Source organism: Folsomia candida, unplaced genomic scaffold (assembly GCF_002217175.1).
Source record: "Folsomia candida strain VU population unplaced genomic scaffold, ASM221717v1 Fcan01_Sc004, whole genome shotgun sequence".
Lineage (NCBI taxonomy): Eukaryota > Metazoa > Arthropoda > Collembola > Entomobryomorpha > Isotomidae > Folsomia > Folsomia candida.
The window spans coordinates 6,770,602-6,784,424 of record NW_019091196.1 but is presented as its reverse complement, the minus strand read 5'-3'; the positions used below and the strand labels follow the sequence as shown (position 1 = coordinate 6,784,424).

General features: G+C 45.6%; 2 protein-coding genes across 3 annotated transcripts in view; one reads left to right on the top strand and one right to left on the bottom strand.

The window, feature by feature from the left end:
* Positions 1-307: 307 nt before the first annotated feature.
* The window catches only part of LOC110849005 (mucin-17), a 46,351-nt gene continuing 32,835 nt past the window's right edge, over positions 308-13,823 (bottom strand). Inside the window, exons 5-9 of one of the 2 annotated variants that reach the window (XM_035851365.1) lie at positions 9,510-12,546; positions 9,408-9,437; positions 7,955-9,328; positions 1,812-4,322; positions 308-468 (exon numbers count right to left, since the gene is read on the bottom strand). In XM_035851365.1, the coding sequence (XP_035707258.1) occupies positions 447-468; positions 1,812-4,322; positions 7,955-9,328; positions 9,408-9,437; positions 9,510-12,546 (6,974 nt within the window). In that variant the 3' untranslated portion in view covers positions 308-446. Of the gene's footprint in view, positions 469-726; positions 1,609-1,811; positions 4,323-7,954; positions 9,329-9,407; positions 9,438-9,509; positions 12,547-13,823 lie in introns of those variants that run through there. The other variant, XM_035851366.1, reaches the window with a different exon arrangement.
* LOC118435371 (gastrula zinc finger protein XlCGF57.1-like) lies at positions 6,262-7,878 on the top strand. Its single transcript, XM_035851367.1, has one exon. The coding sequence runs from the start codon at positions 6,378-6,380 to the stop codon at positions 7,602-7,604; it is 1,227 nt and encodes a 408-aa protein (XP_035707260.1). The 5' UTR covers positions 6,262-6,377; the 3' UTR covers positions 7,605-7,878.

Genomic DNA, 13,823 nt, shown 5'->3' with positions numbered 1-13,823 from the left:
CGGAGGAGGCCGGTTTTGGTGGTGGTGATGGTGATTCGGGTGCTTTAGAATTAACTTTTTGTACCGACTCCTCCCCCTGATTGTGATCCTTGTCCTTTTTACTATTACTGTCGGATGGTGCGGGTGGTGTGGGTGGTGGTTGTGGCGTGGCTAAAAGTTGTGTCGCTTGTTGTTGGAGAAAAGCCGGTGGCGTGGCCAAGATGGGATTTTGGATTTGTTGCTGTTGCAAAAGTTGCTGTTGTTGAAGTTGCAGCAAATTTTGCAACAAGAGATTGTTCGGTTGTTGTTGTTGGGGTGAAAGTAGGAGTGATTGTTGTTGTGCGAGTTGTGGTGCTGTGGCTGTCGGCGAAATTATGGTCGACTCCGTTATGAACTCTGTCGCGGTAATGATATGGGTCGAACTCTCAACTATGGTGGACTTTAGAGGTTTCCCGTGCAGCGTGATTTTAACGATTGTGCTGGTAAAATCTGTGACAGTGGTGACATAACTAGTTGTTTTTGTGTTGTACTGAGTAAACGGTGTGGCTGGCTCGTTATTATTATTATTATTAAGCAAAAGCGACCCTCCCGGATTCTGTTGGAGGGCGAGAAGGTTACCCGGGTTTAGAAGCCCTTGCCCCAAAAGCTGGTTAAGGAGGAGGTTAGTCAACTGGGAGTTGTCTTGGAGGGGATTATTGCCTAATGGGTTAAGAAGTGGGCCTGTAATGGTGGAAATTAAGGGCTCCACTGAATACACGGTGGAGGGGACGATATGCGAAAAGGACGTTTTCCTCCCCCTGATCGTAGTCGGGGTAAAGGTCACGGACGTCGTGGGACTCTCCCTGATGAGATATCGGGTCACCTCCGTCACCCCGAAGGATGGCATGGACGTCTCCTCGGAAATAATTACGAGGGCAGGTTTTCCCAAATAGTCAGACTGTGTGTATTGATACGGGGCCAAAACTTGGACGGACGGAGACTGAGTGACCACCGTCTTATACTCGGTCGACTTTCCGTTCACGAATGGAATCGAAGTCTCTGCCGGGACGTAGTGGGTGACCGTGATCGTTGCGGAAGGTTCAAAAACAGGGTCAGGGTTCGAATTAATACTGGAACTTCCTCGCGAACGAGTTAAGGCGGAACCAAAGCGGGAGTTTGCGGAATTTGAGGAGGAGCGAGAAAGTGGAGGGGCAGGGGTGGTTAGTGAGTCGCGAGAATTGTACCGATTTCTAAACCGAGAAGTTCTACTAGTCGTTGTAGTGAGACGAGAGTCTGTCGAAGGTCGAGAATTTCGAGAGGATGATGACCTAGGTCGTGACGGGATGAAGGGGCGTGACGTGGATGATGGTGCCGATGCCCTAGTCGGACCTCGTGATCGGGTTGGGGTACGAATATTATTATTATTATTAGCAGAGTTTGTATTATGCGTCAAAGTAAAAGGTGTACGTCTCGCGGGGGATGCCGTCGTGGATGCGGGTGTCGGTTGGATGCGTCCCCTGAATCGGGAGGAGGGAGATAGTTGTCGGGGTGGTGGTGGTGGTGGTGGTGATGCAGCTGTGGTGCGTGGTGGTGATGGTGGGGCAGGTTGTTGTTGGTCGTCAGTGTCGTACACGTACTCGTACTCATAGTCTGAATTTTGTCCAGAAGAAATACGTGAATTAGGCTTAGAATTTAAATTACTACTACCACTATTAGAAGAATAAGTTGAGGAGAAGGGTGAAGATCTAGAGGGAAAGTTAGAGCGAAGAGTGTTTCGAGCCGTGCGGGCCCCGTAGTAATTATTATTGTAAATAGAGTGGATTAACAGGGCATACTCAGAGGGGGAAACTTGCCTGGAATTTGGAGACCTTTTCCTCCTCCTGCTCAGAAGAGAGGCTGCTGCGTCGTCTTCTTCTTGTAAGCCGACTGAAGATGACGGGTGGACGCCGAAAATGTCGCTAACCATGTCTGGTGGTGCTTGTACTCTCATTGGTGACAGCTCAGAGCCTGCTGCTACTTGTTGGGTCGTCACCGTTGCATTACTACTACCCGCATTGAGGACGAGTTGGTCAGGATTGGGTAAATTTTTACTCTCCTGATACTCAAATTCGCCTTCTTCATAATATTCCTCGTCGGCATGGGCGGGAGAAACGGTCGTCGTTGTTCTCGCCAAGGGTCCTACCGCTTTGGGAAATAGGGATCCGGCTGGTCTCGGTCGTGGTGTGTAGATTCGACGTGTCGTGGTTTGTGCGACAGGTGCGGAAGTTGTGGCAGCAGCACGACCGCGGTTAGCTGGTACTGGTGCAGGTCGGGAAGTTGGTCTTGGTGCGGAAGAGGCAGTAAGTGGTTTCCTACTTCCGAATGGAGCTCGTCCCCCGATAGGTTTCGTCGTACTGGTCGTGGTCGTCGTTGATGTGGAGGGAGATTCGACGTCATACTCATTTTCAAGAGTGTACTCTTGGTCGTTCGTCGGTTTTGAAATGGAGGTGTCGTCTCCACCCTCGGCGGTGGAAGATGTGACCGGTGCCGGGGTAGTAGTTCCTCTCGTGGGGATTGTTGGTTTTGAAAATCGTCTCAAATTTAGTGGACTTCCTCTCGTGGTTGGGCGAGATGTCGTGGTTCCTGTCGCCGTTGGCGTCGAGAGTTTGTTACTAAGACGGAATCTATTTCCACCACCGCCATATCTACTTCTTGGCGATTCTGTCGTCGAGCTTGTCGTCGACACTGTGGAGGAGGAGCCGCCATCAGTATATTCATATTCAGTATCGGTATACTCTGACACTGCCGGTGAAGACAACAAGGTTGGGGTCACGGTGGATGTTTGTGTCGCAGTTGGATTAATCGCTGACGACGATGCCCGCCCTCTCCCACCCGGAACGAATCTTGAACTAGAACTCGCCCCACTACGAACTCCTCCTAGCGAAGATGTCGCCCTAATTCCGCCCGGGACGGAGGTTCGACTTCTCCCTCCTCCAGCAACGGAGGAACCTCGTGGCGCAAAAGTGCTCCTACTCTTGGAAAAGCTGCCCCCACTGGAACCAGTCCCCCCACTCGCGCTGGACGGAGAAATTGAGGCTGACGATGCTGAGGCGGCGGAATTTGACTTGTCAAAACGCGACTTTCCTCCCACAACGGGTTTCGTAAAGCGGCCGTTTCCTCGCGATCTGGATGCTGGCAAGGCCGGCGTTGGTGTCGTTGTTCCATCCGCGTTTACATTGTTGGAATCACCGCCCGGTTTTTGGAAACGTCTCTTCGCCTGGAAACCACCTCTGCTAAGAACGGAAGTTGACGGAGATGACGATGATGACGCATCTTCCGTCTTGGAGGCAACAATTACCGGGGTGGAGGTTCGTTTTCTCGGTGTAAAACCGGAGGGTCGACTCCTGCTCGCGAATGGAGTGATGGTCGGAGCAACTTTTGAACTTCCGGTAAAAGAGAGACGAGAAGAAGACGCCCTGTTACCAGATCCGAATCGTGGTCGGGGTGGAACAATTCCCAACTTTTTGGTGGTCACCTCTTCCGATGAAGATTTGTCCTTCTCCGTTGTTGTAGTCACAGCCTCGTCGTCATCATCATTATTTTGGCTACTGCTGGATTCAGTGACGGAGCTTTCCACATCGACAAATACGGTTTTTGAGACGAGACCATCCTCAGTTTTTGTGGGGTTGATGATAAATCGGGACGTGGACTCGATAACTTGTGCGTATTGCCCATCCACAAAAGTTCCCAGGATGGAGGACGTGTAGAAAGTAGTGTGGTCACCTTCCACCAACGTGCCATCGATGACTCGGACAAGACCAGTTTTTTGGAATTGGGCAGCATCGTCCGTCTTTGCATTTCCTTTCTGGGAGGAAGTGCTTTCCACGAGGTGGGCGTACTGTCCATCGATCACTGTTCCGTAGGCCGTCGTGGCGAAAAATGTGGTGCGATCCTTCCCAGCCTCGACCGTCTTGCCTTCATTGACTGAAACCACACCCGTCACAGATTCACTTGCTTCCGGGAAGAAGCGAGTAAAGGCGGAGGCCAACGTGGGGGTGACGACCTTTGACGTGGATTCTAAAACTTGTGCGTAAATTCCATCAATCAAAGTGCCAAAGACGTCGGTCGAGTACAGCGTTGTCGTTCCATCGTGGACAGAAGTGGACACGATGGTTGAGAGCAGACCAGTCGCGTAATCTTCGTATTCGTCCTTGTCATTTCCGGTGACTTTTTGCTCTCCAGGTTTGGCCGTGCCACCGATGGCGCGTGCTGTTTGAGTCGATGTTGGGCTGACCGTTCCCGTAATTACGTTCGTGACCGTTTCGAGGCGCGAGTTGATAACAGTTTTCTCGCCAAGATATGAGCTTGTAAAATACGTGTAGGTTCTGTTTTTTTTTGGGGGTAATAATTAGCAATTAGTACTTGTTGTATGTAATTATTGCAATGGTCTATTATAAGCTTGTATAAATTCATGCTAAAAATGCTTTCGTCAAGGGTCAGAATCTGCATGCATTTTCCAAGTGCATGTTTTGCTGGTGACGCTACAGACGCCGCTGAGGAGGACAACCCTTCACCGACAGAATCACCGATCTTGATGCCCTTTGGATATGTTGTAGTCCTAGGTGAGTCTAGCAAAAGTGAAGAAGGATTTCATTCCATGGCCCCATTTGCGCCCGCCACACCCACTCAAAGAGGAATCCCATGCCAAACTGGTCGCATTAAAAAATTCACCAAAAATCCATTTTTAATGATAATTTGATAATTTTTGCACCATTTTGATCCCAGATAGTTGTTTCATCGTATCCGACATGAATTTCAATTTTTTGAATTTTTTTGAATATTTTCGAAAATTTCGTGGATTTCAAAAAAATCAAAATTTCAAAAAAGTTGAGTTTGCTATTGGATATGGTAAAGCAACTATCTAAGGTCACAAAAATGCTTAAATTGTGAAAATCCGACCAAAATTGGATTTTTGGTGATTTTTTTAATGAACCAAAACAGGGTGTTTTCGCACCTTTGAGTGGGTGTGGCGGGCGCAAATGGGGCCATGGAATGAAATCCTTCTTCACTTTTGCTCGACTCACCTAGGACTACAACATATCCAAAGGGCATCAAGATCGGTCATTCTGTCGGTGAAGGGTTTTCCTCCTGAGCAAAGAATGCGCTTGGCTGCTGGAATCTGGAGAGATAAGCATTCAAGGGACATGGGACGAGTTGCAAGTTGCAATGCATTTAGTAGCCGTGCCGCACTCACGCAGCTCGTTCCTGAGTAAATATCTAGTCCCTTTTTACGCCTTAAATTTGAATTTTTTCCATTTTTTTACTAGTACTTTTTTTTACAAATTATTATCAGAAATTGGTTAGTTGCTGTAAAATGGGGTGGAAAGGTTTTCACGCCAAAGTTAAGGCCCATTGCCTTCAGGTTTATCTGTCACAGTTTACGGGGTGGATTTTGGGGATAGACCTGTTGTGCTTCATGTACAAAGGGTTGTATTCGTGTGCAAAAAATAAGGACGGAAATTATCAACTCGAGGACTATTGCCAACGATCAACATGATGCTGGATGTCAACATCAAGCCCATCATTGTCATCGACGGACGACGACTTTTGGCCAAGGCTGAAACACACGAGAAGAGGGCAAGAAAAAGACGCCACGACGACTCATCAACTTCACCACCAAAACTGACACCATCTATTGTACGGCGTTTTATTAGGATCGCCCGATCGCTAGGAGTCGACGTTATTGTGGCTCCTTTCGAGGTAAGTTTGACGAATTAGTACTTGATTTTAAAATGTAATAAATAATACAAAAAAAACAAAACTATAAAAATAACAACACAGGCCGACGCTCAGTTAGCCTATATGGCGAAAACCGGAATTGTGGACATGGTAGTAACCGAGGATTCTGACCTCATCGCGTATGGATGCCCACGCGTAAGTGACACTCTTTTCAAATATTATTATTTGTGCAAGGAATTAATAATATATGCGTCTTATCAGGTTCTCTTCAAGTTGGATAAATACGGTCGGGGGGACTACTTTGAGCGATCGAAATTGCCCGTGTGTTTTGGCATGACTGCCGAACAATTAAGCGATGAAAAGGTTATCCAAATCTGTGTCCTTTCGGGATGTGATTATTCAGATAACATCGCTAATATTGGAATTGAAAAAATACTGCAAATTGTACGGAAACATGATTCATGTGACATTAAAAAGGTAAATTAAATAACTCTTTCTCAATTATTTTAAAACGTTTCCTGTCAACAACAGTAACAACATTTGCATGTATTACAGATTCTGGAGGAAATTAAAAAAGCACAGCAATGCAAAAATTCCCAAAGATTATGAATCAAAATTCAAGAAATCCTGCTTCACTTTCTCACACCAACCTGTATTTGATGTAGCGACTCGAAAAGTTATTCCCTTGACCCCATTCAATCATGACGAAGAAAATTTATCTGACATTGCGTTCGCAGAAAGTATGCTACCGGACAGTCTGGCTCTTCAAATGTCTCTTGGTCTCTTGGTCTGGCAATCTCGACCCCTACACACTGGCTTATTATGACGACAAGGAAATGTTTGACCTCAACAACCTGGACGAGACTAGTATTTGGTCAAAGGATTATACCAAAACGGCTTTTCCCACTATCCCATCCAATCTTCTGGATGGACTTACCAACTCAGAAGGAGAGGACGACGACGACGATGGATGGAATTGCCCAGAGTGTGACCATGAAAGATTTGAAACTTGCACAGAATTCAGAAAACATCTGTTCACCACCACGGAATTTCCAATTACAATTGCGAATTTTGCGGGAAAGTTTGCAGGTTCCTGGGTTGAACATCTTCGGACCCACAACGGTGAAAGACCCTATGAATGTAAAGTCTGTTTTAAACGATTCAAGCACGGTCACCACCTCAAAACACTCGTTACGACAGTCCACGAGGGACAGAGAAATTACCAGTGCTGCTTTTGCTCAGACAAATTCACACAGCAAATTGCTTTAACTCGTCATGTTAGAATGCTCCACAGTGGGGACAGACCTTTTGAGTGTGAGGAGGAAGATTGTGGCAAAAAGTTTTTCACCAAACAACATCTGCAGATCCACGTCACAACCGTCCATCAAGGCCAGAGAAATTTCAAATGCTCAATCTGCAGTCAGACCTTCACACAAAAACCTTCGCTGGACCTTCACGTAAGATCTGTTCATGGAGGAGAAAAAAATTATATCTGCCCCGAATGTGGAAAAAGTTTTTCTCAAAAAGTTACTCGTGATCATCATATCTCGTCTGTCCACAACAAAGAAAGGCCTTTCCCTTGTACCGTGTCCCAATGTAAGAAGAGTTTCGATACAAAGCAACATCGAGATGGTCATATTTCGTCTTTCCACATGAAAGAAAAGCCTTTTCGCTGCACCGTGTCCCAATGTCAGAAAAGTTTCGACACAAAGCAACATCTGCAGACCCATATTTCATCCGTCCACGACAAATTGAAACCCTTTTCTTGCCCCCATTGCACCAAAACTTTTGCGTCCAAAACTACTCTAACGATACATCTGAGGACCCACACTGGAGTCAAGCCGTATCAATGCTTATTGTGTACAAAGACGTTTACTCAGAGTGGTAGTTTAAAGACACATATGAAAACGCAGCATCCCTTGCCTTAAAAATGTGAAACCAACATATTTGTCTCAATCTTTTGTCGAGTTTACCAACAATTGGTAAACTAATAATATTGTGATTATTGTTATTATTATTAGATACTTTCCACATGTATGTATAAATTTGTTATTTGTATCTGACTGATGAATTATTAATTATTTGACATGTGTACTGATACAAGAGAATGGTTCAATTATAATGTAGGTAGTAAATTTTAAATTGGCTTTCCGTACTTTTAAACGAAAGTATTTTCTCAATAAAAAATAGATTGACCCAAAACGCAACACTTGATCTTTTTTGAAGCATTTTTGGCATGAATTTTTACAAACTAATGAACAAGTAGAGAGAGACTTACGTAAAGAACGTGGTCAGCTCGACCTCCTGAGCCGCTGAAGATGTCGGGACAATCTCGTTCACCTCTGTCGAACTTGGCGACAAGGAAGCTCCCGGATCTGGAGTGACGACATTGGTGACCGTTTCCTCTCGCGAGGTCACAATACTGTTCCCATCCTTAAAACTGGTAGTCCAATAAGTCAGAGTAGTGAAGTAGGTTACCGGATAAATGGGGTCGATCGTGGAGAGGAGTGGTGCCTTCACACTGACCTCGTCATCCTCATCGTCACCAAGTCCAGCCGTGTCTGTGACCACTTGGCTTTTGGTTTCTAGTCGCGAACTCACAGTGGAGGAACCTCCCTTGTAGTATGTAGTGTAAAAACTATATGTAGTATACAGGGTTTTGAGCAGAGGGGTTTTCGACTTGGCGATGACATCGTTTACATCATCATCGTCCTTATCGTCGTAAGAATCTGGTCGTGTCGTAGTGATGCCGATATCTTCAGATCCCTCGAGCTCGTACTGGTCGGGATTTTGGGTAGTCACAGTGACATCCGCGTCCACACTGTCAATCTCATTCGTAACGAATTTAGGAGTGCGCGTTGTCGCTGACGATGCTGAGGAGACTGATCGTCCCGATAATTGAGTGGGTGCGATCGGCTCCACATATCCGGATCGGATCGTGGCATCTGCGACGAGAATGTTGGTGTACGTTTGTTTCGACGTCTTGACGGTGGAAGTTTTTCCTTTAAAAATACTCGATAAATAAGTATACGTCGTGTAAAAAGTGGTCTCCTTCACCTTGCTCTTTGGATTATTGGACATTTTAAATGAGGATGACGCCGATATACTTTCTTCCCCTTCGTCATACTCGTCACTAATCGGTGGTGCCGTTGGGACAGAACTGGGTGTGATTGGCGCTAAGGTCTTGGTCACATATGGGACCACATTTGTGATAATTTCGGTTCTCGACTTGATCGAAGTGTCCTCTCCAAACAATGTAGTTACAAAAGTGAATGTAGTGAAAAAAGTTCGGAGCAGCGTTTTCGTGACGGACTGATACTCAATTTCGTCCGTAGCCCGGTTATCATCGTCCACTTCTTCCGTAGTGGAGGAGGAGGGGACAACCTTTTGACGAAGAATTGTGGAGGCACGTCCTCGAGTACGGATTGAGGAGGATGACGCCCCCAGGTTTGGAGTGTTGATCGAGTTGGTGCTGCTGAGACGGGGTGCAATCGTCTTATATCGGGATCTGGCTACGGTTGAAGATGACGACGTTGGCGTGATGGTCGAGTCAGTCGCGAAAGATTTTGTGAGAGCTATTCCTTGCGAGGAAGTTACTGTTACAATGTTGGAGACTGTTTCCTCTCGTGACGCTACGCTAGATGTTTGCCCACTGTTGAAAAAAGAGACAAGGTTATGATTTGAAAAATTGCATATATTATAATGAATAATTAACTCATAGTCTGACTTACCTAAAAAATGTTGTTAGGTAAGTGTATGTCCTGTTTGTAATAATTAGTAATTAGTACTTATTGTCTGTAAATCATGAATCATGAACTCATAGTTTCACTTACGTAAAGAGCGTCTTGTAAATGACCTGAGCCTGTGCACCGCCATCCTTGCCCCTGATCCGCTTTGGTTTGGTTACCACGGCTGAGGGTTTGGTGGCCTCTTCATCATCCTCAAGTGTACTACTGCTCGTGGGGACGACGAGATTGGTGAAAGTTTTTCTGACCAATCCAACCGCACTCGAGGTGACTTCTCGCGAAACTATTTTCGTCGAAGTAGATCCCTCTTCTGGGATGAAAAATGTGGTAAAGTAGGTCCAAGTTCGGAAAACAGTTGTGGGCAGGGTCCTTGTCACATAGACGGTTTGATCTTGTTCATCTTGCCCTGATGGAACTGGGGAGGCTTCAAGATCAACGATAATTTGGTCCTTCGCATTGCCAGCGACCTTTCGCTTTCTCCCAATTTCATTTTCCGCCTCGGAAAACTCTGTCGTTGTCGTAATGTCGTCGTCATCGAAGGAATCTTCCAGTCGAACCGTGGTGGTGGGAAGATCATCATCAATATCGTCATCCACCTCCTTTGACCTCGGCGTCGTGGATGACACGGTGACCTCCATCCTATCCACATCATTTCCAGCTGTAGTCGTCTCTACATCGTCACCATTATCCGTGCTGCTCTGCGTCGTGGTGGAGAACTCGTAGTAAATCGGAGCAACGGATTTTGGACTGGATTTTGGCAACTTGGCCACACTCGTGGGTCGGATGGTTGACCTGGTTGGAAGAACGGAGGATGACACGGCCGCTTTAACGACACGGCTCGTACTCTTGATCACTTGAGCGTAACTCTTCCCAATAAATGTGCCATAAACGAGGGACGTGTAAAGGGTCGTTTTTCCATCTCTGACAATAGTTCCGTCCACCGAGGTGACAAGTCCGGTCGGGTTGAGGATATCGGTTTGGAACACAGAGGTTACCGCGGTCTGATAAGGCCCACTCTTCCCGGAGGAGGAAGTGAATGAGGGCGAAGCTGATGACGATGAAGCCTCTTTCGACTTTGGCGTGAACTTTGCCCTCGGGGTGGAAAAGAGGGAATTTCTCTTATCTGACAACGACGAAGTTGATGATGGTCTCACTTTCGGTATTTGATGACCTCCCGAACTCTTACTTGACCCGAGAATGATCGTCTCTCGGCCAGAAATCTCGGAAGTTGGGTTAATTTCCGTAGTAGTTTCTTCATCCTCTTCATCCCTGAAAGTGACTCGTTTTGAGGATGAAGATGCTTTCTTCTTATCATCAAGAACTTTCCTCCCTTGCACTTGCGACACGGAGAACTGGATGTGATCCTCATCTCGACTTCCCTCCGTGGTAGTCGTCGTTTCATCCCCATTTCCCGTATGGTAGACATATCTCGTCGGCTCGATCTGTTGTGAGGACGGTTCATTCCTCGTCTTTGTGGCGTGCACGCTCAAATCCTCAATCATCTTGGTCCTCGGCATAAATACAATGACCGTGTTTCCCACCGTCGTTGTAAAGTCGGCAAACCCCACATATGTCACGGTCGCTCGTCCCGTAGAAGCAGCCCCGGCCAAATCATTATCCGAATCTGACGCCGTTTTCTCCGCATCGAAACCCGAGAATGCTCTATGACTTCGATTGGGCATGGGGTAGCGTCCATTCAGATTAGCACCACCAACAGAAGAAGAGCTCGTCTTCTTCTGAGTGTAGCCAAGGGCACGAATCCGATCCGTAGAACGGGCGGGTGGAGCACGTTCCGTAGTTTTGAGGAAGACTGGCGCTTGAGCGACACGGACAGGATTTTTTGTCGAGGAGTCGACCAACATGTCGGCGACGTGTGGGGTGGTGACTTCCTGCTCCAAACCGACCATGTCTGGCTGCCCGACCGTGAAGGTGGGTAGGCTGAGCTGTTCTGCGGCACGGGATGGTGCAATAAGCGAATCTGGGACCTTTCTCCCTTGTGGGATCTCATTTTCGTTGTCATTATTATTTTTATTTCCAGTCGATGAGGACGATGAGGAGGAGGAAACTCGTTCCTGAGTCGTGTCTCCCAACGTCATCGTGATCATATCCACCGTGGGTGTGCCTTCCACTTCTTGTGCGCCGTCAACACTGATAAATTCATCCCCGCCAATCTCGGAACCCTCGATCTCAACCAGCACACCCGACATTCTTTCCCCTCCAATGGAACCATCAACCTTAACCCGACTGTTTGAGGAGGGTACCACAACCCGTAGATTTTTCGACATGTCCACCATAACACTATTTCCGGGTCGACGACCACTCTCCACGGTCAGCGTGGCAGGCGAAGTATTCCCCAAACCAGCCTTGGTCGCATCAATCACCGTATTTCCAAAAAAGAAGAGGAAAGTTTTCGAATTTTGGACGTAGCTTCCCGTAAAAACGTTGTAAGTCGTCTCGTCTCCACGGTCTTGATCCGCGTGGACAAACTTGCCATGCGTTCCGGTCACTTTGAGCTCGTTCGCGGCATTGTTGTTGGGTCGGAGGAGTTTTAAAGAGCCCGGATTCGCCTCATCTTCTGAAACAATGCCCACTTCGGCGTAGGCCTTGGAGGAAATCACGTTATTTTTCGGGGCGACGAAACTTCCCCTCACTTCGGCTGGGAGGAGGGCCGTTGAGTAAACTTTTCCTACAAGCTGATCCACCGCAGTTGGCTCAATCCCCTCAATTCGATCAGTGTACCATGACGGATACTTGACATTCGAAGTGCTCGAGACAATCTGGGCGTACGTTCCGTCGATATAAGTCCGGTAAAATTCTGTAGAATGAACCGTCGTGGCGTAACCGTTGATCTCCGTGGATGTCGTGGATGCGATGAATCCCGTAGGTCGAACCTCACCCCCACCACCGGCTTGCTCGGTGGGAACGGCGTGATAAACTTTCGAAGAGGTGGAAACGATCCGAGCGTAAGTTCCTTTAATATACGTGCCAAGGACTTTTGTCAGATATTCCGTCGTCGTCCCGGAAGTCACGAAGGCTCCGAGAGACGTTGACAATAAGCCGACCGGACGAGTGCGGGCGCGTTCATTGGTGAAAAATGTTGTCGTCGCGTCACCACCGCCGAATTCTGTGGGGGTGAAAGACAGAAAGAAACAAGAAGGTCAGAAATTATATAGAGAATTCAAGAAGTGTGTGTTTTTTTGCGTAGATTTCATTTTTTTGCTCATTGTTTTTTTTTACGAAATTTGTAAATAAATAAACAAATATTTTTTTTAAATAAAAAAGCATAAATATTGAAAAAATGCAGAATTTTTTGTCAAATAGAAAAATCTTGTTAGCATTTGAAATTTTGTTAGTAAGTATTTTTAAAAAATAAAAAAAGTACGTGCATTTTTAGTCATCTTGTGAGCTTATTCATTCCATTATTTTTTTAGTGTGTGTTAAAAATGTTGACAGAAAGTATTAAGTAAGTGTGATTTTTTATAGTTATTAAATAAAAAAGAAACAGTTATTAAAGAGGAAGAAAAAGACAAAGTTTTGTTAGAATTTGTATTTATAAAAAGAAAAAGCTTTTTGTAAAGAGGAAGAAGAAGAAGAAGCGACGATTGCGATGAGATGATTATTATTATTTAAAAGTCATGAAGTTGAGATTAGCGTGTGCATGCATTATTTAAATTTGTTTACAAATTATTCAAAGTGAGAATATGCATGTATGTATGTTATCATTTTTGCAGATAAGTGCATGCATGCGGAGGAGGAGGAAATTGTATATGACATGCACCACAAAGAATCTTATTTGTGCAGACTTTCACTTTTGATAATGACCATAAATATCTACACATGTGTAAGTTCGCTATCAGATCAGCCTCACATTTAAAAAAAAATATTAAAAAATACTTTGTATTTACAGTGACGAAGACGAACGACGACGACGACTTAATCCTTTAAAGAGTGACTAGAAATCATGATCAATCGTAAATATTTGTCTCGCAAAGAAACAAAATAAATATGCATGTACCAATTTTTCCGTAGTAAAGTCAAGTTTCCATTCCACTTCTGGACTGGTACGTATGTATGTCAAGTCAAACATAAATGATGCAAAAGTATGGGAACAATCGTGCCCAAACAATTTACAAATGTATCACTTGCAAATGCCAACTGACTCCAATTCGCCGAAAAAATTGGGCATGAAACACAGCTTTTTAAATGTAATTGCGTCTGTCTACCTCAATTTTGATATCATTTGATGACGATTCCTAGCACAAAATCATCCCGTCCGTACTATTAAATATGTTACATATACATAGCGGAAGGAACGACTCGCAGGTAGTAGAAAACTCACCAAGATATGAACGACTAGGTCGGTAGGTAAATAAGTAAGTGAGAGATAAGTACAAAAAAAAG